At 35.1% G+C, this 27,035-nt stretch overlaps 1 protein-coding gene across 1 annotated transcript; it reads left to right on the top strand.

Moving 5' to 3' along the window:
* The first annotated feature begins 293 nt into the window (after positions 1-293).
* On the top strand, positions 294-22,597 carry LOC120212502. The gene is made up of 9 exons (XM_039210782.1): positions 294-504; positions 605-682; positions 761-885; positions 965-1,034; positions 19,217-19,292; positions 19,949-20,016; positions 21,280-21,334; positions 22,023-22,103; positions 22,595-22,597. The coding sequence occupies exons 1-7, from the start codon at positions 400-402 to the stop codon at positions 21,313-21,315; spliced, it is 558 nt and encodes a 185-aa protein (XP_039066713.1). The 5' UTR covers positions 294-399; the 3' UTR covers positions 21,316-21,334; positions 22,023-22,103; positions 22,595-22,597.
* The last annotated feature ends 4,438 nt before the right edge of the window (positions 22,598-27,035 follow it).

Below are 27,035 nucleotides of genomic sequence, written 5' to 3'. Positions count from 1 at the left end.
TTAAAATATGATTTTATGATATATTTGTCAACATATTAATGTCCAACAATCGTTAATTTAAAGAAAAATTTATGAGTTTCGAATATATAAATAATTAAGTGATAATTTTTTAACTTTTAATAATAGAGAGACTTAACAAAACAATACTCTATAATTAAAAATTTATTTTATAACTTTTAATAGTTACAAAATTACAAAAACAACTCCTTGAGACTGTATACTTTACTCAAAAATATTTGTGGTGATTCATCCATAAAATAATTACGATAATGATATATCAAAATTGAATAAAAAAAAACAAGACGATGGAAGCTCTCTGAGCCGTACGGTGCTTTTAAGTTTTCCGTTTGAATGCAAAGGCAAGGGACGGAGCTAATGACGTAATGATCTTCGCTGAAGATGAAAATCATCAGTCAATCACTTCATTATTGCTGCTGCGATTCCACTACCTACAAGGGCATGACAGTCATCCTCAAAATGTCCTCTTCTACTTCTCCCAATAAGGTTTTCAGTTTTTTTTTCCAGCAATTTTTCTTCAGATTAACTGGAGATTTGTCACCCCTTTTCATACTGTTTCTAAAAAGCTAAGCTTTATCATTGATAGGGTAAGGGTCCTGAATCAGCTCCTCCAAGAATCACATCCAATGTCAAGCAGAACTTGCAGTTTTTAAAGTTGTGGAAGGTCTGAAACCATTAAGCTTCTTTTATTTTATTGTAAATCATTCCTTTTTATCTTAATTGTATGAGAATTTTCATGTAGGAATACCAAAAGAGGAAATCCAATGTACCTAAGCCTGCAACTATTTATAGGAGAAAGAAGGTGCAAAAGGAGGAGCTTCCTCAAGATATAGAGCTTTATCGTGATCCAACAACGACCCTTTATTAGTACTGTCTAAGTTTCTTTGCGTGGTCAATTTTGTACTGATTCACTTTTTTAGCTTCTTGGGGCTAAAAGTTTTTACAGTACCAACCAGGGTGCAGAGGATGATGTCCCTGTATTGCTCGTTGATGGTTGCAATGTATGTGGCTATTGGGTGTGAAGATACTAATTTTTTACCCATATTGATTTATTACTATAAATATTATTATTATTATTATTACTATAAATATTATTATTATTATTATTATTATAAATATTATTATTATTATTATTATTATTATTAAATATATATATATATATACATAAATAATATTAAAAAATTACAAGCCCAGTTAACCGGCCCTAACCAAACCGAAACCCTAAACATTTAGGGTTTCAGTTAGGTTTCTCTAACCCTAGCCGCCTCTGCCTCCAGCCGCCTCTGCCTCCAACCGCCTCAGCCAACGGTCCAGCTTCCAGCCGCCTCTGCTGCCAGTGCCACGCCTCCATCGAAGCCTCCAGAAGACCTAGATGGCCACCCACGTAGCTACTCTAGCAGTGAGTCACCACTGGGAGTCCGGTGACTCACCGAACTCTATTCTTCGGACCGGTCCGAGATGAGCACCGGTGATGGCTATAAAGCCATCACCCAACCTGCAAAAAAAAAAAGACAGAGACAGAGAACAACAGATCCCAGAGAGACAAAAACCGAGAGCAAAAGATACAAAATAGAGACCAAATCACAACAACCAGCAATCAAAAATAGAAGAAGAGGAAGGAGAGAAGCTTACCGAGGAAGCCACGACCACCGGAACCCTCCAAACGTCACCAACAACCTTCGAAAACCGAAGGTATTTTCCTAGATTTGCTCCGATTGGGAGCTTTTTAGGAGAAAATAACACCGGAACCGTCCTTAGGACGGTCCGATCTACCCATTAGTGTAAAAATAAAATTTTCCGGCCACCAGAAGCGGTGGCCGGCGGTGATGGTCACGGCGGCAGACGGTTGCCGTCCGGTGACCGGCTTCCCTCCGATGAGGGAAGCTAGAGAGAGGCCAGAGAGAATTCTGGCTCTCTCTCTGCTTGAGAGAGAAAAAAAAAATTGAAATGAAGGCTGGCCCTTCGGGCCAGCCATTTTGGACCTTATATAGGCCTTCCCGAACGACGTCGTTTCGGGAAGGACTATGTGTGTAATTAAAGAATAGTTAAATCATTTCCGCAGCCATTTAAACTTGTAAACTTTCCATTTTAGTCACTAAATCAAGTTTATAATACTTTTAATTTGATCTTTAAATTTTAAATTTTATTTTTTTAGTCCTTTATATTAAATAATATATTTAGGATAAATAACAGATTTAATCCTTTAATTTTAATAAATAATATTTTAATCCTTAGTTTATATTTTTAATTTATTTTATTCTAAAATCTGAATTTTAAATAATTTTATTTTAGTCACTAAATAAATAAAATAAAGAAATAGCATGTTTAATCCCTATAATTTTGATTAATTATGAATTAGGTTTTTAATTTTACTTTTACTATGATTTAGTCACTTATTTTAAATATTTTTTTATTGCTTTTAAATATATAGCTCTAATTATATTTTTTAATTTTACTTGTTTATATATTTAAATATTTTTATTATGTAGCCATAAATAGATATAATAAATAAATATTATTTTAAATAAATTATTTTAATATTTATTTTTCAATATCGAAGAAAAAGACAGTCTTAATACAACTGGATGTCCTATTCTGGTATTTTAAAATTAAAAAATTATAAAAAAATATTATTTAATTTAAATTAATATTTATCAATATCAAAGAAAAGAGCTGTCTTAAGGCACCTAGAAGTTCTTTTCCAATATTTTTAAATATTTTTTATAATTTTGAAATAATAGGATTATAAATTAAATATATTTTGAATTTTTTAAATTTATAATAATAGAGACAATTTATAATTAAAAAGTACCAATTTTGGGCGTTGTAGGGGTGCTAATCCTTCCCTAAACGTAACCGACCACGAATCCCTTTTTATTATTAAAAAGAACGAATTTTTTGGTTATAAATGCAGATCAGTTCATTTTTAATTGATGTTTTCTTAAAACTCTTTTAAAAAATAATTTTTAAGTATTTGACCTACCTGACCCAAAAGGCCGACGGCGACTCCCAAATTATTTTCAAAAGCATTTATTTACATCAATTTTCCCGCAAAGTAAAAAAATTCGTGCCCGGATGAAAACCGGTTACGACAGCTTGGCAACTCTGCTGGGGACCGGTCAAACTTTAAAATCAATTATAAATTGTCTCTATTAATTAAAAATTAAAAGTTCATATATTTAATTTTTTAATTCTTTCTTTTCAAAATTTTTATCTTTACTTATTATTTTCATAATATTTATATGTTTTATTTTATTTGCAAGTATTTTATTTCATTATTTATTTTTCTGTCAAAGGTTTGAACATTTCTCCTCACACACAACACTTGCATTGCATAACATAAAGCTCTATAATTGAGTTGTCCCTTTTAAGTGGGAGTGAAAGCGACGTCTTCGTGAGAATTTATTCTCTGTGTCAGACCTAGCAAGTAACTTTCGGGGTTCATATACTCTATGTTTTCGTGAGAATTTATTCTCCGTGTCAGGCATAGAGAAATGTATCCCCTCGAATTGAACTCGACCCATTTTAGTCTGTGATGGACTAGGATTGAGGGTTAGCAACCCAAGGGGGCACTAACAAGGACAATTCGGGTACCTTTATTCTTAGATCTGAAACCCTACATATAAAAAACCCTAAAAACTCTTCCGATCTGAAGTCATGCCGAAATTTTGTCCAAAATAGGTGTACACACAGGAGAAATGAATTCTGACTTTCCTGTTAATTTATTTATTTTCTTTACTGATTAAATTACATGTATATTTAAATTATTTAAATTAAGGAAAAAACATGTTTAAATAAAAATATTTATGTAAATGTTATTATTAAATTTCTTTATTATGTAAACTAATTTATTTTCTTTTTGTGTGTTCTTTATTTTTCTGTTTGCATAGCATCATACAGGATAAAAGGCATTGATCCTTGTGTTAATTGTCTCATTGGAAAGCCTTCATCCATGGATAAAAAGTGTTCAAACCAAGTAATTCTAAACTCAGAAGTAAGACAGTGGGCTGAGGATTTACAAAGACAAGAAGGAGACATTCTGCAGGATGATTATGTATCTGACTTAGCCAGTTATGCTCCAGTTTCGCTAAAAAGAAATGATATGCAAGATTTGCGAAGTATTTGGGAAAGTTGGGATTCAAATAAAAAATTGCAGTTTTATCAGACTTACGGAGACATCCCATATTTGCTATATGTTGAAGTTGATGATGAATTGCTCAGAGCCCTAATTCAATTCTGGAATCCAGGGTACAATTGCTTCACTCTCAATAAAGAAGATTTGGTCCCTACTATTGAAGAGTACACAACTTTGATACATATAGATGGGGCTTTGGAGAATCGAATCTATTCAAAGTCAATTAAAACTCAACCCTTTCGAGTTAAATTAGCAAAGATTGCCGGGGTACGAGAAGAATGGGTGGCATCCCGTACAAAACAAAAAGGTGAAAGCGAAGGCATTGCTTGGACCAACATTAAAGAACTTATTCAGAGTCATCCAGATGTTAAAGTACGATTTGATTTATTTGCTCTGGGTATGTATGGTATGGTCATCTTCCCAAAAGTATTGGGATATGTTGAAGATGCAGTGGTAGATTTGTTTGAACAGCTACCGAAAAAGATTAATCCTGTTTCTGCAATCCTAGCAGAGACCTTCAGATCGTTAAATGCTTGTAGAAAGCTAGGAGGTGGACGATTCTCAGGGTGTACCCAGTTGTTATATGTTTGGATCCGTAGTCATTTCTGGAGGACAGAAAAGGTTTCATACAGACGCTTTAATACGGATTACTCACCATTAAAAGAATTTCTGGAGCAGGAATGGCCGAAAGAAATTAAGAAAGATATGTGGATTAATGCTTTTCGAAATCTGCAAAGCAATGATATTGTTTGGCGAGCCCCGTGGCAAATCCAAAGGGAATTCTTTTACAAATGTGGAGATTACAATTGGATAATGCTGCTCGGATTATGGGGAGGAATTGGATATGCACCACTTCTGGTCATAAGACAGTATGAGGGTCGTCAATTTGTACCTGTCACTGCTGGATTACAGTCGTCTGAATTCGCATTCCACAGCAAAAATTATAAAAGAAATATCATGGAAGCCGTTACAGCTTGGAAAACAACTTTTTGTATCCGAGCTAAAGCAGCAAAAGAAATGTTAACTCCTGATTATGAGGAATGGAGATATGTCAGGAAAAATGAAAATATTCCTCTACCAGATCAAAATGAGGATATCTCTATGGAAGATCGCATTAAGGTGGTTCCATCAGAGATTGAAATCCTGAGAGCTGAATTTGAAGCAGAAAGAGAAGGCTGGTCGAAAGAATTAGAGCAAATGAGACAAGATAAAGCTATGTTGGGTGTTGACATTGACTTTCATTCATCACAATGTACAATGTTGAGAAAAGATAAAGAAAAAGTTGATGATGAATTCAGAGCATTACAGAAAAATTACCAGGAGTTATATAAATCCCGGAAAGCATCAGGACCAAGCCAATCGACGATACAGATGACCAGAGAATTGAACATCGAGAAAAGACGAGTTGAAGATCTGAAAGGAAAGAATAGTCGTTTACTCAAAAGCCTTGAGAAAGGAAAGCAAAAAATGGAAGATTTTGAGGTTGACAGAAGAGAGCGAATTATAAAAAGCAAGGCTGAACACCGCGAGATCATGAATGAAATGCAAAGAGAAAGGGATCGGGCCAAAGGTTTAGAAGAGATGAAGAATGATGTCGTTGATAAATTTGAAGGTGAGAAAAATATCATGTTCAAGGGATTTGAATCTGAAATGAACCAGCTGATTGCTGAACTTGAAGTCAGAGGCCAAAAGATGGAAGAATCCAATATTGAAAAAGAAAAATGGGAGCTAGAAAGAAAAAAATTTCAACACCAGACTTGAGGTAGAGCAGGAAGTAGCTAGCAATTGGATGCAAAGATGCAGAAACAAGGATGTTCAAATCCAAAAGCTTAATCAAAGAACGCAAGAAGCACGAACAAAACTTGAAGAAGATCTGGATCAATCTAGAAACAAAAATTCAGAGTTTAATGCTTACATTTTGCAACTTGAAGAATCGTTGTTTCAAGAAAAGGTTCGTCTAGGACCTAATGATCTCAAAGAAAGTAATGAAGAAAGTGCTTCACTGCGAAGACGCATTAGAGATCTTGAAAAAATTCTGCACAATTGTCAAGTCAGAATCACTGAGTTAGAGCAAACTCTTGAAGGAACGAATGAACAATGGCAAAAGTCAACTGATTTCTATGTTGAAAGAAGTGAAGAAAGAAGTAATATGGTGTTCGAGGCCATGGTACAAATGAGCGAAGTTGCTAGATATGTTGGGGAACTAGCTGTTGAAGCCAAAATAATTGAGCATCACGTTGATCCAGTTTCTAAGTGCGGAAAGAAGGTGTCATGGTTAATGAAAGAAATTATAGAGCTTAATAGGAAAGCTATGCCTTATCTGTAGTTATGAATTATTATAAAGAAACTTTTGTATGCCGATGAAAGTTGTTCTATGACAGTTAACTTTTTGGGATCAATGCTTTTTTTGCATACATACATTTTGCATACATTCATCATTCATTTCATAATTTTCTTTATGAATAATTTTTATTATTTTATTTATTAAGATAAAATTCATTAATTAAAATTTGGAAAAAATAATATTAAAAGATTTTTCAATCGCAGTTATTCTGGCTAAAAAAGAAATACAACATCACTACGGTACTAGACAAGCTACTAAGAGAATTATGGAGGATAAAATACAACGTATTGAGGAACAGCATAATAAAGAACAAGCAGAAATGAGAATGAAGCTGGAGAAAATTGAAGCCAATATTGCAAATTCACAAGACAGTATGATGCAGAAAATAGAGGACATGTTTAAAAGGCAGGATATCATTGGAAAAATGCCTGAAAATCTTGTATCTTTCGGCCAAGAACCTATATATCCTCTAGGTTTTCCGCCAGAACCAATTTTTCATTCTGGTACTACACCTATACAAATCAATGCTCGTACATCAGCATTTCAAGAAGCCAAACCACATGAAAACCAACAAGTGGATCCTGCATTTTCAAGCAAAAATCCGCTTATATCAGATGTGAAAATAGGGGATTTTAATACTGAGCATTTGATACCAGATTTGAATGAGCTAAATGAGAAACAAAAAGTAAATGAAGAATTGACCAGACAGATCAAGAGCTTAGAAGAACGAATGAAATCCGTGGAAATAACTGAATCATTTTATGGGTTTGACGCCAGTGAGTTGAGTTTGGTTCCAGACTTAATCCTCCCCATCAAGTTCAAAGCTCCTGAATTTGATAAATATGACGGTACTACATGCCCTTCATCCCACATTACTATGTTTTGTCGCAGAATGGCAGGATATGTGAAGGACGAAAAATTGTTAATTCACTGCTTTCAGGATAGTTTGACAGGACCGGCTTTAAAATGGTATACTCAATTGACCAAAGCCAACATTAGATCTTGGAAAGATCTGGCTAAAGCATTCTTAGAGCAGTACCGCCACGTAACAGACATGGTTCCTGATAGATGGACTCTCCAAAATTTGGAGAAAAAGAATAATGAAACGTTCAGACAGTATGCCCAGAGATGGCGTGACACAGCAGCCCAAGTTCAACCACCTTTGTCAGAAAAAGAGGCCACAGTAATGTTTGTCCATACATTGAAGGCTCCTTATTTAAATCATCTAATGGGGAATGCAACCAAAAATTTTGCAGATTTGGTCATTTCTGGAGAACTCATCGAAAATGTCTTGAAAAGTGGCAAAATTGAATCAAATGAGGGGTATAGTTCCAAAAGACCTATGTACCGGAAAAAAGAGAATGAAGTTAACAATGCAAACTTTTACAACAAGGATTCATCCAAAAGTGTTACAATAACCCAGCCAAGGGTTAAGAAAGAGGAAACAAACACTAATCGAGCAGATTCTAGAGGATCTCGAAAGGAAAATGAAAGGTTGTCTTTTACACCTCTACCAGTACCATATGCTGAGATCTATGATTCACTGTTAAAAGCAGATGTCATACGGCCCTATCCTTTGGTTCCCATGCAACCACCATTCCCTCCTTGGTATGATACAAAGGCACATTGTGTTTACCATGAAGGAATCACGGGGAATTCTATTGAAAACTGTTTGACATTCAAAAGGGTGGTCCAAAATTTGATCAATACTGGAAAGTTGGAATTCAATACACCATCTGCATCAAATCATCCATTGCCAAATCATGGAGATAAAAATGTGAATGCAATTCAGAAAGAGAACAGAAAGAAAGCAAAAACTGACATTTCTGAAATAAAATCTCCTTTTGTTTGGGTATTCCAACAACTCTCTTTAGCCGGTATAATTCCACAACAATTCAGGCCAAAGCAGAATGAAGGCAAGAATTATTGAGAATATCATCAGGAGAAAGGGCATAAAATTCAACTATGTCCTGAGTTTAGGGATTTGGTGCAAAAATTGATGAACAACAGAGAAATAGAATTCTTTGAAGAAGAACCAGGGAAAAAAGAAGATGATGTTTGCTCATCAGAGGATTCTAAACCTAATCAAAGAATAAATGATCCTGTGATCATAAATGTGAAATCATGTACGGCGATTCCTGCACCAATAAAGCCGAAAGTAGTTATCACCACTCCTATACCATTTCCATACAAAGATACCCGCAGGGTACCTTGGAATTATACTACCAATGTTTCAATGGTAGGAGGATCTGTTTCTATAGAAAAAACAGAAGAGAAAATACAGAGTTTGGATACAACATCGACGTCTGAAGCAGTGAGCGAAGTCGGGTTTCTTTACGAAAAGTGGGAGATGTTACGAGAAGTCGGCTTCAGAACAAGTGAAAGCAAAAGGAAAAGCCATGGCAATACCTCAGAAGGTATTTGAGGATGAATCCCTTCCAGCATTTAATGAGCCTGTGACAGAAAAACAAGCTCAAGAATTTTTGAAATTCTTGAAACATAGTGAGTATAGTGTGGTTGAACAACTACACAAACAACAAGCGAGAATTTCTATTCTTGATCTATTGATGAATTCAGAAGCACATAGAAATGCTTTGATGAAAATTCTCAATCAAACATTCATCCCTGAAGATATATCCCTCAATAAACTTGACAGAATTGTGGGACATATAGCCGCTGACAATTACATAACATTCACGGATGATGAAATACCGGAAGGCGGAATGGGGTTAGTAAAAGCTTTGAACATCACGACACATTGTCATGGTCATGTGTTGCCAGGAGTATTGATTGACAATGGATCCGCTCTCAACTTGATGCCTCTAGTCACACTTCAAAGAATGCCTGTGGATCAATCACACATGAAGAGTTATCAGAATGTAGTGCGAGCATTTGATGGTACTCAAAAAGAAGTGCTTGGGAAAATGGAAATACCGTTGTTAATTGGACCAGTCATGTACAATATTGACTTTGTGGTGATGGACATCCACCCTACATATAATTGTCTATTAGGGAGGCCATGGATTCATTCAGCAGGAGCCGTTCCTTCTTCATTACATCAGAAATTGAAATTTGTTGTTGATGGACAACTAATATGCGTAGGAGCTGAAGAAGAAATCATTGCGTCGGTAACAAGTGATGTTCCATATATCGAAACCAATGATGATGCTCTTGAATGCTCTTTCCGAGCTCTTGAATTTGTAAATGCAACCTTTATTGCAGAAGGAAGCAAAAATTTCATATCCCAGATTGTCTGATTGCACAAGGATGACGGTACAACAAACTTTAGGCATCGGAGCTAAAGCTGGGAAAGGTTTAGGAAAGAATCTTCAAGGGATTTCAGTTCCTGTCAGTATAAAGATGAAGAAAGATCGTTTTGGGCTTGGGTTTAAGCCCAATTTTCAGCAAAAGAACAAAGAGATGAAAAGAAGATGTGAAAACAGAAAGGCAGGGTTGAAAGGGAGAGAAATCCTTTGGAAACACATGTCATTCCCACAGTTGAAGACCACATTCAGATCAGGGGGAACAATTAATGTAGAACAACAGCTTGTTGAAGCCTTTAAAGAAGAAAAGTTGACGAAAGATCAAAACATAGTTGAAGAAGCTATGAATGGATTATTTATCAACATGATCATGAATGACAACAAGACTGGCAAATACTTGGATAGGATTCGCCCATGTTTTCCTGGAGAAACACTCAACAATTGGACCACTGAAGATCTTCCTATAGTTTTTAATATTAACGCAGAGTAATATTCAGAACTAATCTTTATGTTTAGCTCAAAAATATGAAAACTTTTTGTTATCTTGTAAAGAAAATTATGTTAAATATAAGAAATTTTCTTTAAAATTTTCAGATGGCAATCATTCTTTACATTTTCTTACATTTTTACATTTATTTATTTCATAAATTTACTATATTCTTTCGAAAATATGTCTGACTTAAATTTGCAGGTGTCACCATGTTAATAGCATGTTTATTCCTAAATTTAATCAAGAGATAAATTTAGAGCAACCTATATGTCTGGAAGAAATCAATGGGTGTGAGGATGAACTGGAATGTGATGTTCCTACTGAACTATTAAGATTGGTAGAAAACGAAGACAAACAAATTCTACCCCACAAAGAAGAGATTGAGACTGTGAATTTGGGAACAGATGAAGAAATAAAAGAGGTGAAAATTGGTACTACTCTGACAATCCAGATAAAACAAGATTTGATAAATCTCCTTCAAGAGTTCAAAGATATCTTTGCCTGGTCTTATCAAGATATGTCTGGTTTAAGCACAGATATAGTAATACACAAGCTTCCAATCAATCCAGAATATAAACCGGTCCAACAAAAGCTCAGACGAATGAGACCAGAAATGTTGTTGCAGATCAAAGAGGAAGTGATGAAACAGATCAATGCAGGTTTCCTACAGGCATCTAAATACCCAGAATGGATAGGCAACATTGTTCCCGTACCAAAGAAAAATGGAAAAGTTCGAATGTGTGTGGATTACAGAGATCTCAACAAAGCTAGTCCGAAAGATAGCTTTCCATTACCCCACATAGACACATTGGTAGACAATACTGCAGGACACGCATGGTTTTCATTTATGGATGGCTTTTCAGGATATAATCAGATAAAAATGAATCCTGAAGACATGGAAAAAACAACATTTGTAACCATGTGGGGCACATTCTATTATAAAGTGATGCCATTTGGATTGAAAAATGCAGGGGCAATGTATCAAAGAGCTATGGTAACTTTGTTTCATGACATGATGCACAGAGAGATTGAAGTATACGTGGATGACATGATTGCCAAATCCCGAACTGAAAAAGAACATATTCAAAATCTGAAAAAGCTTTTCCAGAGATTAAGGAAGTATCAATTAAAGCTCAATCCCGCAAAATGCACTTTTGGGGTAACTTCCGGGAAACTTTTGGGATTTGTGGTCAGCAAAAAAGGAATCGAGATAGATCCAGATAAAGTAAAAGCAATTCAAGATCTCCCACCACCTAATACAAAAAAAGAAGTTCGAGGCTTTTTAGGAAGATTAAATTATATATCTCGGTTCATTTCTCAATTAACTGACAAATGTGATCCAGTGTTCAAATTACTTCGAAAGAATAATCCTGAAGTCTGGAATGAAGAATGTCAAGAAACTTTGGATATTATTAAGAAATATTTATCCAATGCCCCCATTTTAGTATCACCAATGCCTGATAGACCATTAATTCTCTACTTGACGGTCTTCAAAAATTCGATGGGATGTGTACTAGGACAGCATGATGAATCTGGAAGAAAAGAAAAAGCTATTTATTATCTGAGCAAGAAATTTACCGATTGTGAAATTCGATATCCACCAATACAAAAATTATGTTGTGCTTTGGTGTGGACTACTCGAAGACTCAGACAATATATGTTATACCATACTACTTGGTTGATATCAAAACTTGATCCTTTGAAATTCTTAATGGAATCACCAGCTTTGACAAGCAGAATGGCTAGATGGCAGATGTTATTATCTGAGTTTGATATTGTATATGTCAACCAAAAAGCGATAAAAGGAAGTGTCATAGCTGATTTTCTGGCCAGTCGTGTATCAAATGATTATCAGCCTTTGAATTTCAATTTTCCCGATGAAGATTTGTTGTGCATATCCATGAATGAAGAAGTCAGAACAAATGATGCATTTGCAACTTGGAAGCTTTACTTTGACGGAGCATCTAATGCTTTGGGACGAGGAATCGGGCAGTGTTAATTTCTCCAGAAAATATTATTATCCCTTTACAAGTAGACTGGAGTTCTTTTGCACCAATAACATGGCAGAATATGAAGCTTGTGTCATGGGATTGAAAGCAGCTATAGAAAGAAAAATCAAATGTCTCAAAATATATGGAGATTCATCGTTAGTGGTGTATCAATTGCGAGGAGAATGGGAAACAAAAGATCCCAAATTGTTGGAATATCGAAATTTTACCCTCGAATTAGTGAAAGAATTTGAGAGAGTTACCTTCAATTATCTCCCTCGAGAAGAAAATCAAATGGCAGATGCTTTGGCTACATTAGCTGCTATGTTTCAGGCAACTAAAAAAGTTGATATGATGCCAATCAAAATGCAAGTATATGAAATTCCTGCACATTGTTATAGTGTGGAAGAAGAGGTAGATGGTAAACCATGGTATCATGATATTCTGCAATATATCAAAAATCAAAGTTATCCACCAAATGCATCTGAAATTGATAAAAGAACCTTGAGAAGAATGGCTGCTGGATATTTTCTTGATGGCGAGATTATGTATAGAAGAAGCAATGATCAAATGCTATTGAGATGTTTAAATACCAGCGAAGCTCGAAGCATCATTAAAGAAGTACACAGTGGAATATGTGGAACACATGCAAATGGTCTTTCCATGGCCAGAAAAATAATGAGATATAGATACTATTGGGCTACCATGCACACAGATTGCATTAATTATGCAAGGAAATGTCATAAATGCCAGATATATGCAGACAAGATTCATGTACCCCCATCTCCTTTACATGTAATGACAGCACCCTGGCCATTTTCTATGTGGGGAATAGATGTCATTGGAGCAATCACACCAAAAGCATCGAATGGACATTGTTTCATCCTTGTGGCCATTGATTATTTTACCAAATGGGTCGAAGCTGCTTCATATACCAATATTAAGAGGTCCACAGTCTGCAAATTCATAAAGAAAGAGATAATTTGCCGATATGGTCTACCAGAAAGGATCATTACAGATAATGCTCTGAACCTGAACAACAAAATGATGACCGAACTTTGTGCGTAGTTTAAGATTAAACATGCAAATTCAGTGGCATATCGTCCAAAGATGAATGGGGCAGTTGAAGCAGCAAATAAGAACATCAAGAGAATCATTACAAAGACCACTGAAACTTACAAAGATTGGCACGAGAAGTTACCTTTTGCTTTATATGCCTACCGAACTACTGTTCGAACATCTACTGGGGCAACACCGTTTTCTTTAGTCTATGGGATGGAAGCAGTCTTACCAATTGAAGTTGAGATTCCATCGCTTCGAATATTGAGAGAAATAAAATTGGATGAATCTGAATGGATCCAAGCTAGATTTGATCAATTGAACCTTATTGAGGAGAAAAGATTGAAAGCTATTTGCCATGGACAGATGTATCAAAAACGGATGATGAAGTCTCATGACAAAAAAGTACATCCAAGAGAATTCCAAGAGGGTGATCTAGTACTAAAAAAAATCTTGCCTATACATAAAGATTTCCGTGGGAAATGGATGCCTAATTGGGAAGGGCCATACGTTGTAAAAAAGGCCTTTTCCGGAGGAGCATTGATCTTGGCAGAAATGGATGGAAAAATTCTGAGAAATCCAATAAACTCGGATTCTGTCAAGAAATATTATGCTTGAAGAAAAAAGAAAAAAAAAGAAAGAAAAAAAAAAAAAAAAAAGAAAAAGAAAAAAGAAAAAAAAGAAAAAAAGAGAAAAAAGAAGAAAAAGGGGGGGTCAAGGTGAAAACTCGCAGAGAGCATCTTGTAACCAAAGGAAGGATTTGAGTTGAAAACCTGAAAAGGTGGCTCAAATGCAGGTTGATATTAGGCATCTGGCAATTGAACCCTTTTAAGATTTTGACAGTTTAGGAGAAACTACACATCTACAAGCATTTTGACAACGTTTGAGATCTTCCAGACAAAAGCTTACATCATTTCTCTAAATTGTGTCAACTTGATTAATTTAGAAATACTTATGCTTATAATTTGTTGAGACATTTGAATTTTTATCGTTCTTATGCTTGCCAGAACTTTGAATACAATTCTATCTATTTCAAGTTCAATTTATTTGAGATTCAATTTATTTTCGAAAATTCAATTTATTCTTTTATATGAATTAACATAATTTTGAAATAATTTAAAGATTTCTGAATATCACTTTATGTTAATACTTTTAAATACATGGAATATAAAGTAAGAAAATCATCACCATCTTAAAACCATGAACATCAAGATTGTTACACGGGATGCTACCGACAACAAGGTCGAATCCGCCAAATCTACTCATCAATTGCTCCAACCGATCACCATTCAGTTCTTGCACCTCTGTTTTCAAAGATATACTAAGACAGTAGAAGGCGATCTTTGCAGCACTGATTCCAGCAAAAAGAAACAAGACATTGATATCACTGGGAAACATGTCTCTATACAGATCCTTGTGTATGGTTTTTAAGGAAACCTAGAAGTATTTCCACCTCATCAGGTTCAAGTGGAGCAACTTTATTCCTTCTAACCCATACTAGATTCCATTTTCAGCACTCATCAAGAACATACTTCTGGACACTCGAAGGTGACTCATTGTCATAAGCTTCAAGAACCTTACAGATCCTTTCTGTCAATTTGGCACTTCCTGTACATGTTTATAAACAGTTCAACTTTGTTCTTGGATCCCAGGAAGGCCATCATTTCTTTGTCAATGGAAAAGCATCAGCACATGGAGGAAGCAGAATAAAGAGAAAATCTGTTCTTAATTGGCAGAATTATGAATATAACCCTTGCCAGTGTAGTAGCATGAAAATGTTTCGAATCTACAAATTATGGCTTTACATCTAATAAGTACTGTGATATCCCAGTCCAAACCTTAACTGGAATAAATGCAATGTGCTCATAGCATCTTCTGGAAGTGTTCTTTGAGTTATCTGATCTGGTTTGGCAGAACCAATCATTGAATTTGGAAGATGAATTTGCCAATAGCATCTTCTGGAAGTGTTCTTTGAGTTATCTGATCTGGTTTGGCAGAACCAATCATTGAATTTGGAAGATGAATTTGCCAATAGCATCTTCTGGAAGTGTTCTTTGAGTTATCTGATCTGGTTTGGCAGAATCAATCATTGAATTTGGAAGATGAATTTGCTAATAGCATCTTCTGGAAGTGTTCTTTGAGTTATCTGATCTGTTTTGGCAGAACCAATCATTGAATTTGGAAGATGAATTTGCTCATAGTAGAAATAAGGAGACTCAATAGCATCTTCTGGAAGTGTTCTTTGAGTTATCTGATCTGGTTTGGTAGAAACTACAGAACCAATCATTGGAATTAAAACATGAACTGCATGATCGTCTTCATTAAGAAGCTTCTTTTCAAGATTCTTTTGCTTATTCATTTCCAAAAAAATCATAGCCCAGGTTTCGCCTTTTCTTGTAATTGGGATCATCACATAATGGCTTCCCATCTTTTACCGGAAAAAGTGCATCAGTATCTTTAGTCATTTGAGCAGCACATATAAAATCTATCAATTTTGCAATTGATGAATCTGGACCACATTTCTCCAGGGCTATTGAAGTTTCAGCCTCTGAGAATCCCATTTTTGTCAAGTATAACAGTTTATTCTCCTCATCAGAATCAGAATTCAAGATTTCTTGATATTAAAAGAACTATCGATATCTGTGAAATCATCTGAAAAGGTCACTTCATAATCAGATGAGTTGTTATCAGAATCAACATGTTGCCTGAATACAAGCTTTTCAAGAGCCTATACTATTGAGTTTTATTCTCAAGAGGTTTTGTGACATTATATCTACATCTACATTTGTCAAAGATGATAGATTCTCTGATTTGAAGAAGAAAGATCTATTGGGTTTTTACAATTGAAGAAATACTCAATTCACCAATATGAAATCAAATAACTTAACATTCATGCATCATATTTAGGTGTTTGCAAAAATAGGTGCATTTTCATTCATTTTCATCTATGTTGAATTTTTAACAGGAATTTCAAAGATTTTAGCAAAGATTCAAATCTATCATTTAATAGATTGACATTTCCAGAGAAAGTTCATAATGAGAAGAACTCATCTGAAGAAGGAAGAAGAAGTTCATAATGAGAAGAACTTGTTCAACCTTTTGCCTAAATTCATCACTTGATGGATCAGCTTTTCCAGAGAAAGTTCATAATGAGAAGAACTCATCTGAAGAATGAAGAAGAAGTTCATAATGAGAAGAACTTGTTCAACCTTTTGCCTGAATTCATCACTTGATGGACCAGCTTTTCCAGAGAAAGTTCATAATGAGAAGAACTCATCTGAAGAAGGAAGAAGAAGTTCATAATGAGAAGAACTTGTTCAACCTTTTACCTGAATTCATCAATTGATGGATCAGCCTTTCCAGAAAAAGTTCATAATGAAATGAACTCATCTGAAGAAGGATGAAGAAGTTCATAATGAGAAGAATTTGTTCAACCTTTTGCTCAAATCTATCACTTGATAGATTAGCTTTTCCAGTTCGAGTTCATAATAAGAAGAACTCATCTGAAGAATGATGAAGAAGTTCATAATGAGAAGAATTTGTTCAGATTTTTGCTCAAATCCATCACTTGATGGATCAACTTTTCTAGAGAAAGTTCATAATGAGAAGAACTCATCTGAAGAAAGGACTTGTTCAACTTTTTGCATAATTCTATCACAGAAGGAGATAGATTAGCATCAGCCTTTCTAGAGAAAGTTCATAATGAGAAGAACTCATCAAGAGCTTATTCAACCTTTTGAATGACTCTATCACAGAAAGAAAGAGGTCAACATCATCCCCAGTGGAAAGTTCATAATGAGAAGAACTCATTTGAAAGAAAGAGAAGAATTTATTCAACATCTCCATTATGATCAAGTGAAGCCAAATGGATAAAAATTTTTATTATCTTTTCATCTTTGCCCTATTCCTGTTAACACAAGAATAAGCAAAGAGGGGCAGCTGAAGATACTAATTTTTTACCCATATTGATTTATTACTATAAATATTATTATTATTATTATTATTATTATTATAAATATTATTATTATTATTATTATTAAATATATATATATATATACATAAATAATATTAAAAAATTACAAGCCCAGTTAACCGGCCCAAACCAAACCGAAACCCTAAACATTTAGGGTTTCAGTTAGGTTTCTCTAACCCTAGCCGCCTCTGCCTCCAGCCGCCTCTGCCTCCAACCGCCTCAGCCAATGGTCCAGCTTCCAACCGCCTCTGCTGCCAGTGCCACGCCTCCATCGAAGCCTCCAGAAGACCCAGATGGCCACCCACGTAGCTACTCTAGCAGTGAGTCACCACTGGGAGTCCGGTGACTCACCGAACTCTATTCTTCGGACCGGTCCGAGATGAGCACCGGTGATGGCTATAAAGCCATCACCCAACTTGCAAAAAAAAAAAGACAGAGACAGAGAACAATAGATCCCAGAGAGACAAAAACAGAGAGCAAAAGATACAAAATAGAGACCAAATCACAACAACCAGCAATCAAAAATAGAAGAAGAGGAAGGAGAGAAGCTTACCGAGGAAGCCACGACCACCGGAACCCTCCAAACGTCACCAACAACCTTTGAAAACCGAAGGTATCTACCCATTAGTGTAAAAATAAAATTTTCCGGCCACCGGAAGCGGTGGCCGGCGGTGATGGTCACGGCGGCAGACGGTTGCCGTCCGGTGACCGGCTTCCCTCCGATGAGGGAAGCTAGAGAGAGGCCAGAGAGAATTCTGGCTCTCTCTCTGCTTGAGAGAGAAAAAAAAATTGAAATGAAGGCTGGCCCTTCGGGCCAGCCATTTTGGACCTTATATAGGCATTCCCGAACGACGTCGTTTCGGGAAGGACTATGCGTGTAATTAAAGAATAGTTAAATCATTTCCGCAGCCATTTAAACTTGTAAACTTTCTATTTTAGTCACTAAATCAAGTTTATAATACTTTTAATTTGATCTTTAAATTTTAAATTTTATTTATTTTAGTCCTTTATATTAAAATAATATATTTAGGATAAATAACAGATTTAATCCTTTAATTTTAATAAATAATATTTTAATCCTTAGTTTATATTTTTAATTTATTTTATTCTAAAATCTGAATTTTAGATAATTTTATTTTAGTCACTAAATAAATAAAATAAAGAAATAGCATGTTTAATCCCTATAATTTTGATTAATTATGAATTAGGTTTTTAATTTTACTTTTACTATGATTTAGTCACTTATTTTAAATATTTTTTTATTGCTTTTAAATATATAGCTCTAATTATATTTTTTAATTTTACTTGTTTATATATTTAAATATTTTTATTATGTAGCCATAAATAGATATAATAAATAAATATTTATTTTAAATAAATTATTTTAATATTTATTTTTCAATATCGAAGAAAAGGACAGTCTTAATACAACTGGATGTCCTATTCTGGTATTTTAAAATTAAAAAATTATAAAAAAATATTATTTAATTTAAATTAATATTTATCAATATCAAAGAAAAGAGCTGTCTTAAGACACCTAGAAGTTCTTTTCTAATATTTTTAAATATTTTTTATAATTTTGAAATAATAGGATTATAAATTAAATATATTTTGAATTTTTTAAATTTATAATAATAGAGACAATTTATAATTAAAAAGTACCAATTTTGGGCGTTGTAGGGGTGCTAATCCTTCCCTAAACGTAACCGACCACGAATCCCTTTTTATTATTAAAAAGAACGAATTTTTTGGTTATAAACGCAGATCAGTTCATTTTTAATTGATGTTTTCTTAAAACTCTTTTAAAAAATAATTTTTAGGTATTTGACCTACCTGACCCAAAAGGCCGATGGCGACTCTCAAATTATTTTCAAAAGCATTTATTTACATCAATTTTCCCGCCAAGTAAAAAAATTCGTGCCCGGACGAAAACCGGTTACGACAGGGTGAAGCTGAAGAAGTATTTTATGAAAGGAAGGCTTGACACTGCTGGCCTGAAACTAATTGATGAACTTATAAGAGGTTTATACTTTGCTTCTTCCATTTCTAATTGTTTTCCCTGGGAATTCTGTGCATGGTCTTGATCAGGGTTTTAAATAGCGTTTGAGGTCACGTTTTCAGTCGTGTCGTGTTTATCACGGTTGCGGATATAACGGATGCTATTGCGGTCATTGCGGATATCGCGATCCTGAATTTTTTTGGAATGAGCTGATTTTTTTAATAAAAAAACTTGTTTTTTTTAAATGAAACTAACGGAATAATAGCGGAATAGCGGTCTGCTATTTCCGCGATTGGCCGCGATCCGTTAAATTGCGGCCGTGATCCGCCGCTATTGGTGTGATCCCGCTTCACACAGTTATTTTCCGCGATAGCAGTTTCCGCGACACTTCTATTCGACCGCTATTTGAAACCCTGGTCTTGATGTTTAACTATCAAAACATGTAGCAAAAGCAAGTTAATATATGCTCCAATTAGGAAATTATTATCTATTCGCATTTCTGCTTCAGTATGTTCAATATCAGACATTTTTGTGTGTAACTTCTTTCAATTCTCATCCGCTATTGTTAATGTCGCATAACTCTCTGATCAGGTTATGTACGAATGTAGGTTCTAGTTTACCTGGATGCCTCAGCTAAATTGTTAACGTGCTAAATCTTGTTATTTTTAAATACTTTCAGGGGTGAAAGTGGTTGTTGTATTTGATGCCATGATGTCTGAACTTCCTACACAAGGAAATTTTTGCTGGGTACTATATTATTCTGATTCTTTTACTGTCAAAAATTATTTCAGTCCTCTTTTTCTCTTTAAGTTCATTAATGGGAGATATCTTTATCATCTATGATAACCTTGCTTGTTTGGACGAACCAGTGAATCTTCCTTTACTTTAGGTTAGTAATGATACTTAAATCTGAAAATTATCATTGCTATGACGCACTTGCTTGTTTCTATATGAATTATTCATTCTGATTTTTCCTTCTTTTTTAATTAGGTTTACATATGCTGTTATATACTCTGGAACTGCTTAAAACTCCATGCTTGTATGATGATGATTTGCTTTGCTGCTAAATCCACATATCTGCAAGGTTACTAACTTTTCTTAATTTATCCTCTATTATTTAACATTTGGGCTTCTTAGGACTCCAAGCCAACTGGTTTTCAATTTATTCTACAATCTGTGCTTTACTTCTCCTATTCAAACATTGGCATGACAGGTGCTTTACATCATGTCTTATGTCAACCCATATTTCATGATCACTTTGTGGCTATACAAGAGTTCATTAGTCATACAGACAATAAACTTGAAATAGCATTTTTTTATAGTAGATATCAAAATTATGCTAAAAAACTCGAACTTGCAGTCTCCAAATCATTCATTAAAATAAAGGGACTTCACGTTTATTCGACAGTTACATATCTCTAGTGCTGGTTATGTTGACCTTTTACTCTCTATTAATGTTAGTATGACTAGTCATGCGTAGGGAATGATCTTAATTCATTGTATTGCGTGTTTTATATGTTTGCGGTTTCTATGGTTTTAGCACAAAAAACCTAGGACATGTCACTATTTATCCTATACAGAAGTTAAAAGTCCAGCAAAATTTAAAATAAAAAGGTAATATGAAGAGTCAATGCTTGATATGGATGGTTGACAAGCATGGAAACTTCAATAATTAGTAGTCGATACTTGGTATGTTGCTCCGACTCTTCATTTTTCCTGAAGTACTCGTTTCCAACACATATTTTGAATACGGGTGTGACGGTACAGGCGTACAGCCTTCCAGATGTATGCAAAATCTTATAAATATTGTGCATGTCCTTGTTGGACACATTGTATCCAACACTTACATCTAGTCCGGTAACTTAAAGCTATGGTATGTGCATAATGTGCCTTGAATTGGCTGCATGGTCTTCAATACTTCATTGTTCGATGTTATTTATATAACTGAATTTCCTTGCTTTCAATAAGATTAAACTTTGATTTCTGATGTTAATAATTTCCAATTTTCAGCATCGATATAGTTTACTCAGGAGAATCTTGTGCTGATGCATGGATTGAAAAAGAGGTCTGAGATGACGACTGACTGAGAATTTGAGTTGTTCCATTACTGGTTATTTAGCATATTTGGTTTTATATATAGAAGAATAAAAAGATTTGCATGCCTCATTATGCTTCCTTTTTTCATGTCACATTGTAGCGAGAGTTTTACTTTGCTCTTTCTTCGATGATAAGTTACACTAAGCTTCAAATTATGTTATTGGACAAAAGGGAAAAAAGAAAGCTACGAATCATGTTTTTGATTAGTTTGAGAACCTTCTAGGATTATTATGAATGGATGGTACAGTGTCATCTGATTAGTTAGACATGCAGCATATCCTTCTAACGTGTTCCCTTGAACCTTTTTTTTAATTAAAAAAACACTTCTTAATGTTGAGGCCTCCAGGTAAATCGTACTCAGGGAGTTCTAGGGATAGTGCTTCAGAATATGTTAGAGAGTATTGGAGAGGCCTCATATCAAATAAAGTCGCTTTTCTTCTAAACTTTATGCATTAGGGGATAGTTTTGGTTATGCATCCAGCATTAGGGGATAGTATCAATTATGCATCTAGAACAGTCTGCCCTGTAAGTTATTCCTATAAAATCTGTCGCCCAAACTCTTTTCCATGACACCTAGTATGCATCTTTCTGTAAAACAAATGAACTATTCTTGTCCTTGTTAATGACTTCTAGTGTGAATGTCAAATGTATAACAGGTTGTAGCTCTGAAGGAGGATGGATGCCCCAAAGTATGGGTTGTGACTTCTGATAATTGTCAGCAGCAAGCAGCACATGGCGTGATAAGCATTGCCTTGCGATCAAGAAATTATTCTATTGTAGTAGTCATGAAATTCTACCTGGTTATAATTGTCCAATGGTAATTTCTGCTATTTGGTCATCTAAAATCGGAATCTTCTCTATACTTGAGATGCCTATGTTCTATGAATTGCTGATGTAACAAGTAAGAGGAGATTGAAGTATGGGCACACCATAGCAATTACAAAACTTTGTAGAATATAGTAGGACCTTATGGAGTCATACCAAAAGTACTATGGCCGTATGGTTCATCATACTTGGTAAAGTAAGCTTGACATCTAGGATTCTTTGGAGTCGCAGTTAAAAGTTGCATCACAGGTTGATCAGTAAATTTCGGAACTTTAGGTATTCACTATCACTTAAGTAAGATATTTCTCCGCCCTATATATTAGAAATATTGTCCAACATCCGTTGGGAAGATTTTTCAACTTATGTATAGAAACTATTGGTTGCTTACACCGTAGCAACTAAGGCGGTGCCAGTGATGATAGTTGGAGTTCTCCCTTAGTATCCTTGGTGATGAAGTGAAGCTAAAAGAACCTTCATCCTCTTTATCTTCAAGTGTGAAGTGTTACAATTAAAAACAAAAGGGCTAATTAGTCAATAAATCACCGAAAGAAAATGGGGGTTTCAAGAATCAAGTGTCTGCCTGACTGTATTGATCCTTGTTGGGGACACTTACCTCTTGTATTATTATTTTAGGCAGGTGTCTTCTGTTTTGACAGTGGTTCTAGAATGCTCTATTGAATTATTCGTTGGACTTATTCTTATTAGAGAAAATAACCTCAGTGACCAAAAATCCCAGATAATATACGATTTTGACCAACTTTTTTTGGATTTGCGAAAATGACCAACAAAATCGCAATGCGATCTCTAATTCGCATTGCGATCTCCACTATCGCAAATTCGCGTTGCATTTCGCGTTGCGATAGTTGAAAATCGCGTTGCGATTTTCCATTTCGCGTTGCGATTTTCTACAGTCGCGTTGCGATTTTCCATTTGGCGTTGCGATAGTCTACAGTTGTCGTTGCGATTTTCCAAATTCGTTGCGATAGTCTACAGTTGTCGTTGCGATTTTCCAAATTCGTTGTGATAGTTAAAAAAAAGATTTTGTTTCTTAAGAATTTTCTCTAAAAAGATAGTATCCGCGCGGACGTGTCGAAGACACGTATTACCACGACCACGACCACGACCACGACCACGACCCAACCCGACCCGAGACGAGACGGACGGCGGCGGCGGCGCGCGAGAGTCCCCCTTGTTCTCTATCACTCAACAAGGGGGACTCTCGCGCACCGCCGCCGCCGTCCGTCTCGTCTCGTCTCAGGTCGGGGTCGTGGTCGTGGTCGTGGTCGTGGTAATACGTGTCTTCGACACGTCCGCGCGTATACTATCTTTTTAGAGAAAATTCTTAAGAAACAAAATCTTTTTTTTAACTATCACAACGAATTTGGAAGATCGCAACGACAACTGTAGACTATCGCAACGCGAAATGGAAAATCGCAACGCGAAATGGAAAATCGCAACGCGACTGTAGACTATCGCAACGCGAAATGGAAAATCGCAACGCGAATTTCAACTATCGCAACGCGAAATGGAAAATCGCAACGCGACTGTAGACTATCGCAACGCGAAATGAAAAATCGCAACGCGATTTTCAACTATCGCAATGCGAAATGGAAAATCGCAACGCGATTTTCAACTATCGCAACGCGATTTTCAACTATCGCAACGCGAAATGGAAAATCGCAACGCGATTTTCAACTATCGCAACGCGAAATGGAAAACCACAACGCGATTTTCAACTATCGCAACGCGAAATGCAACGCGAATTTGCGATGATGGAGATCGCGTTGCGATTTCAACTATCGCAACGCGAAATGGAAAAACGCAACGCGATTTTCAACTATCGCAATGCGAAATGCAACGTGAATTTGCGATAGTGGAGATCGCAATGCGAATTAGAGATCGCATTGCGATTTTGTTAGTCATTTTCGCAAATCCAAAAAAAGTTGATCAAAATCGTATATTATCTAAGATTTTTGGTCACTGAGGTTATTTTCTCTTCTTATTAATGGTTTTGTTCAGGGAGCCTTTGTTTGGAGCTCCAAGGCATTAGTTTCTGAGGCGAGGCATATTTTTTTTAGTTAAATGCTACATTTTTTTCATTCCATCAAAATTAGATAAGCGTATTAAACTTAAAATAATCATGAAGATTTTCCACATCTTAAAATAATCATTTCCTCGAGATTAGAATCATAGGAATCCCAAGACTTAATAGAAGTAGGGTAGTATTACTAAACAATGCCTCTCACATGTAGCTCAACAAGGAGCTGCCTATGGACAACATCACAGGGGTGTTTACTTCACATGGGGTTAGGCTGGAACAACAGAGTACCGTGTCCATGTTAAGTATCGAACTTGAAACCAATTTCTAATAAGTCGAGAAGCTTTCCTTTGATTTAATAGATGTGAGATAACACCGCTAACAATATCTAAAAGCCACATCGCCTAATAATTAACCCACATCTACATGATTGTTACTAATATATAAATGCGAACCACACCAAGATGATAAATATCTTAGTGAGCTATGGATAAACTAGTAACAAATTTTCTGTATGTTCTATGGCTACTACTTCACCAAGTGTGACAGAGGGACCGTCTTATGCAAAGAAAAAAAATCAAAAGTAATGTAACAGTAATGCAGCATGGATTTACCTTTCGTTTCATCAGCAATGCCCCCATTGTAACATCCTCAATACCGGGTTAGTGATCAAATTGTAAAGTTTCATAATTTGATGACTAAAATAGAAGAATGAAATAGCTCTATGATTATTAGATGCATATGATGAAGGTTATTTTGTAATTGTTAAAGGAAATAAAGGGTAAAATGGTCATTTGATCATTTAAGGAATTATATACACGTGGGAAGAGAGCTATCTGGAAGCTTTCTTCTTCTTGCCTTCTCTTCTTCACGTGGGGCTAGCTTCAAAAGGTAAGTTCTTTGTTTGTAAATGAATTGTTGATTTTAAGGTTGGGTTTTGATTATTAGATGATAACTAAGCTTAAGGAAAGCTTAAATCATCTTAAAAACAAATGATGGAGAGGTTAAGAGAGATTAAAGATTTGGAGTTTTTATATGAAATTTTGGAAAGGAATTGATAAGTAGAATTTGAAGTTAAATTTGACTTGTCAATGGTTAAATTAAGAGATTTGGAGTGTTAGAATTGGAATTAGAACACATTGAAAATTTGGTATGATTTTTGAATCTCATATGGAAGATAGGATTTTGAGGTTTAAGATGAAATAAATGAATATAGATTGGTTTAAGTATGTATACTAGAGTTAAGAATGAAAAGGGGATGATATATGAAGGGTTTGAGTGGAAATGAAGTAATTTTCGGGTTGAAAATATGATTTCTGGGCAAGGGGAATCGGTACCCATTCAAGGGGAACCGATACCTCTTCAAACGACAGAATTCCAGAATGTCTTGAGGGAATCGATACCCCCATGGTAGGGAACCGATTCCCCCTAAAGAAAAATGTTAATATTGGTTTAATAAGTTCGTTTAAGTTGCTAGTATTCAATTACAAGGTGTAGGTATCTAATGATTACCTCGAAATGTACATTTATGTAGATTCTACGCATAAAGAATTCTGGAACGTTTGGCAAGTAAGATCGATCAAGGGGAAAGATAAGAGATTGGAATTGACTAGTGAGGCCAGGTGAGTGCATATTAATTAGTTTATGGTGCTAAATGGAAACAAGACTTGCGACAAGTCTATTTCCTCTGTTAGAATGCATGAATATATGATTATATGTATATGAATGACATGAATTGTATGTATGCATGATTATATGTGTTAACATGCTTTTGAATGTAATGTTATGAGAAGTATGTGCTATGTAATGTATATATGAACATATGTGAAACTGAACTATGTGACTACATGATAAAGATATGAGCCATATGACATGATATATGTGAACATGAGAAAACAAAGTATAAGATATGAACTATGTGATCCTATGAGAATATGAAAAGAAGCTATGTGACTACAAGTATATGTTATGAGATAAGATCTATGTGATTGCATGCAACATATGATATTAGATATATGTTTACACATACATGTAGTATGTGACAGAAAAGAAGGAACATGTGGTTATGAGATCAATGATTACACGTACATGTGATACGTGACTGAAAAGAAAAGATATGTGGTTATAAGAGAAAGAATATGAATAAGTAATGTGAACTGTTATAAATGATAATGCCCATGTTATGTGATATGAGAGCTAGGGGTATAGTTGGCATGCCAAGGGTCGAGGGTTACCTATGTTCTTCGGAACATATGGACTGTTTACCTATGTTCTTCGGAACATATGGACTGTTTACCTATGTTCTTCGGAACATATGGACTGTTTACCTATGTCCTTCGGGACATATGGACTGATTACCTAGGTTCTTCGGAATCTATGGACTGGTCCTTCGGGACATTGATCGAGCTGTGGTGACAGCATATGTGTGCACAACCTCAATGTACTCACATACCTTAAGTTCTCACTAGTGTACATGGGCTAATAAAGTGATTAAACAAGCATACTGAATGTGATATGTATACGATGGGGTTATAAGTGGTTTGAAATGTGTTACGTGAACCATATGATGTTGTGTGTGTATAGTGTTTGATTGTAAAGGTTAACAATAAAAGTATGTGATTACATGATAAACTGTTAATGATGAATTATGTGTCTGTATGTATTTACTGTAATTAATCTGATATGATTTTATATGATACGAAGAATGCATGGAATTGCTATAACATGATAGAAAAGAACATGCATGTATCGATATATGTTTTAAAGTGCATTATAAGTCGTTATGCCTCACTAAGTCTTCGACTTA

Source organism: Hibiscus syriacus, unplaced genomic scaffold (genome assembly GCF_006381635.1).
Source record: "Hibiscus syriacus cultivar Baekdansim isolate YM2019G1 unplaced genomic scaffold, ASM638163v2 tig00110013_pilon, whole genome shotgun sequence".
Classification (NCBI taxonomy): Eukaryota; Viridiplantae; Streptophyta; class Magnoliopsida; order Malvales; family Malvaceae; genus Hibiscus; species Hibiscus syriacus.
The sequence above is the reverse complement of the archived record's forward strand: the minus strand, read 5'-3'. Positions and strand labels throughout refer to the sequence as shown.

Bases quoted from the DNA above. Each gene is read 5' to 3' on its own strand.
- LOC120212502 (XM_039210782.1), top strand. From the start codon at position 400: ATGAAAATCATCAGTCAATCACTTCATTATTGCTGCTGCGATTCCACT. The intron at 886-964 runs GTACTGTCTAAG...AAGTTTTTACAG, and splicing joins CCAACAACGACCCTTTATTA to TACCAACCAGGGTGCAGAGG. The intron at 1,035-19,216 runs GTGTGAAGATAC...GGTTACGACAGG, and splicing joins GCAATGTATGTGGCTATTGG to GTGAAGCTGAAGAAGTATTT.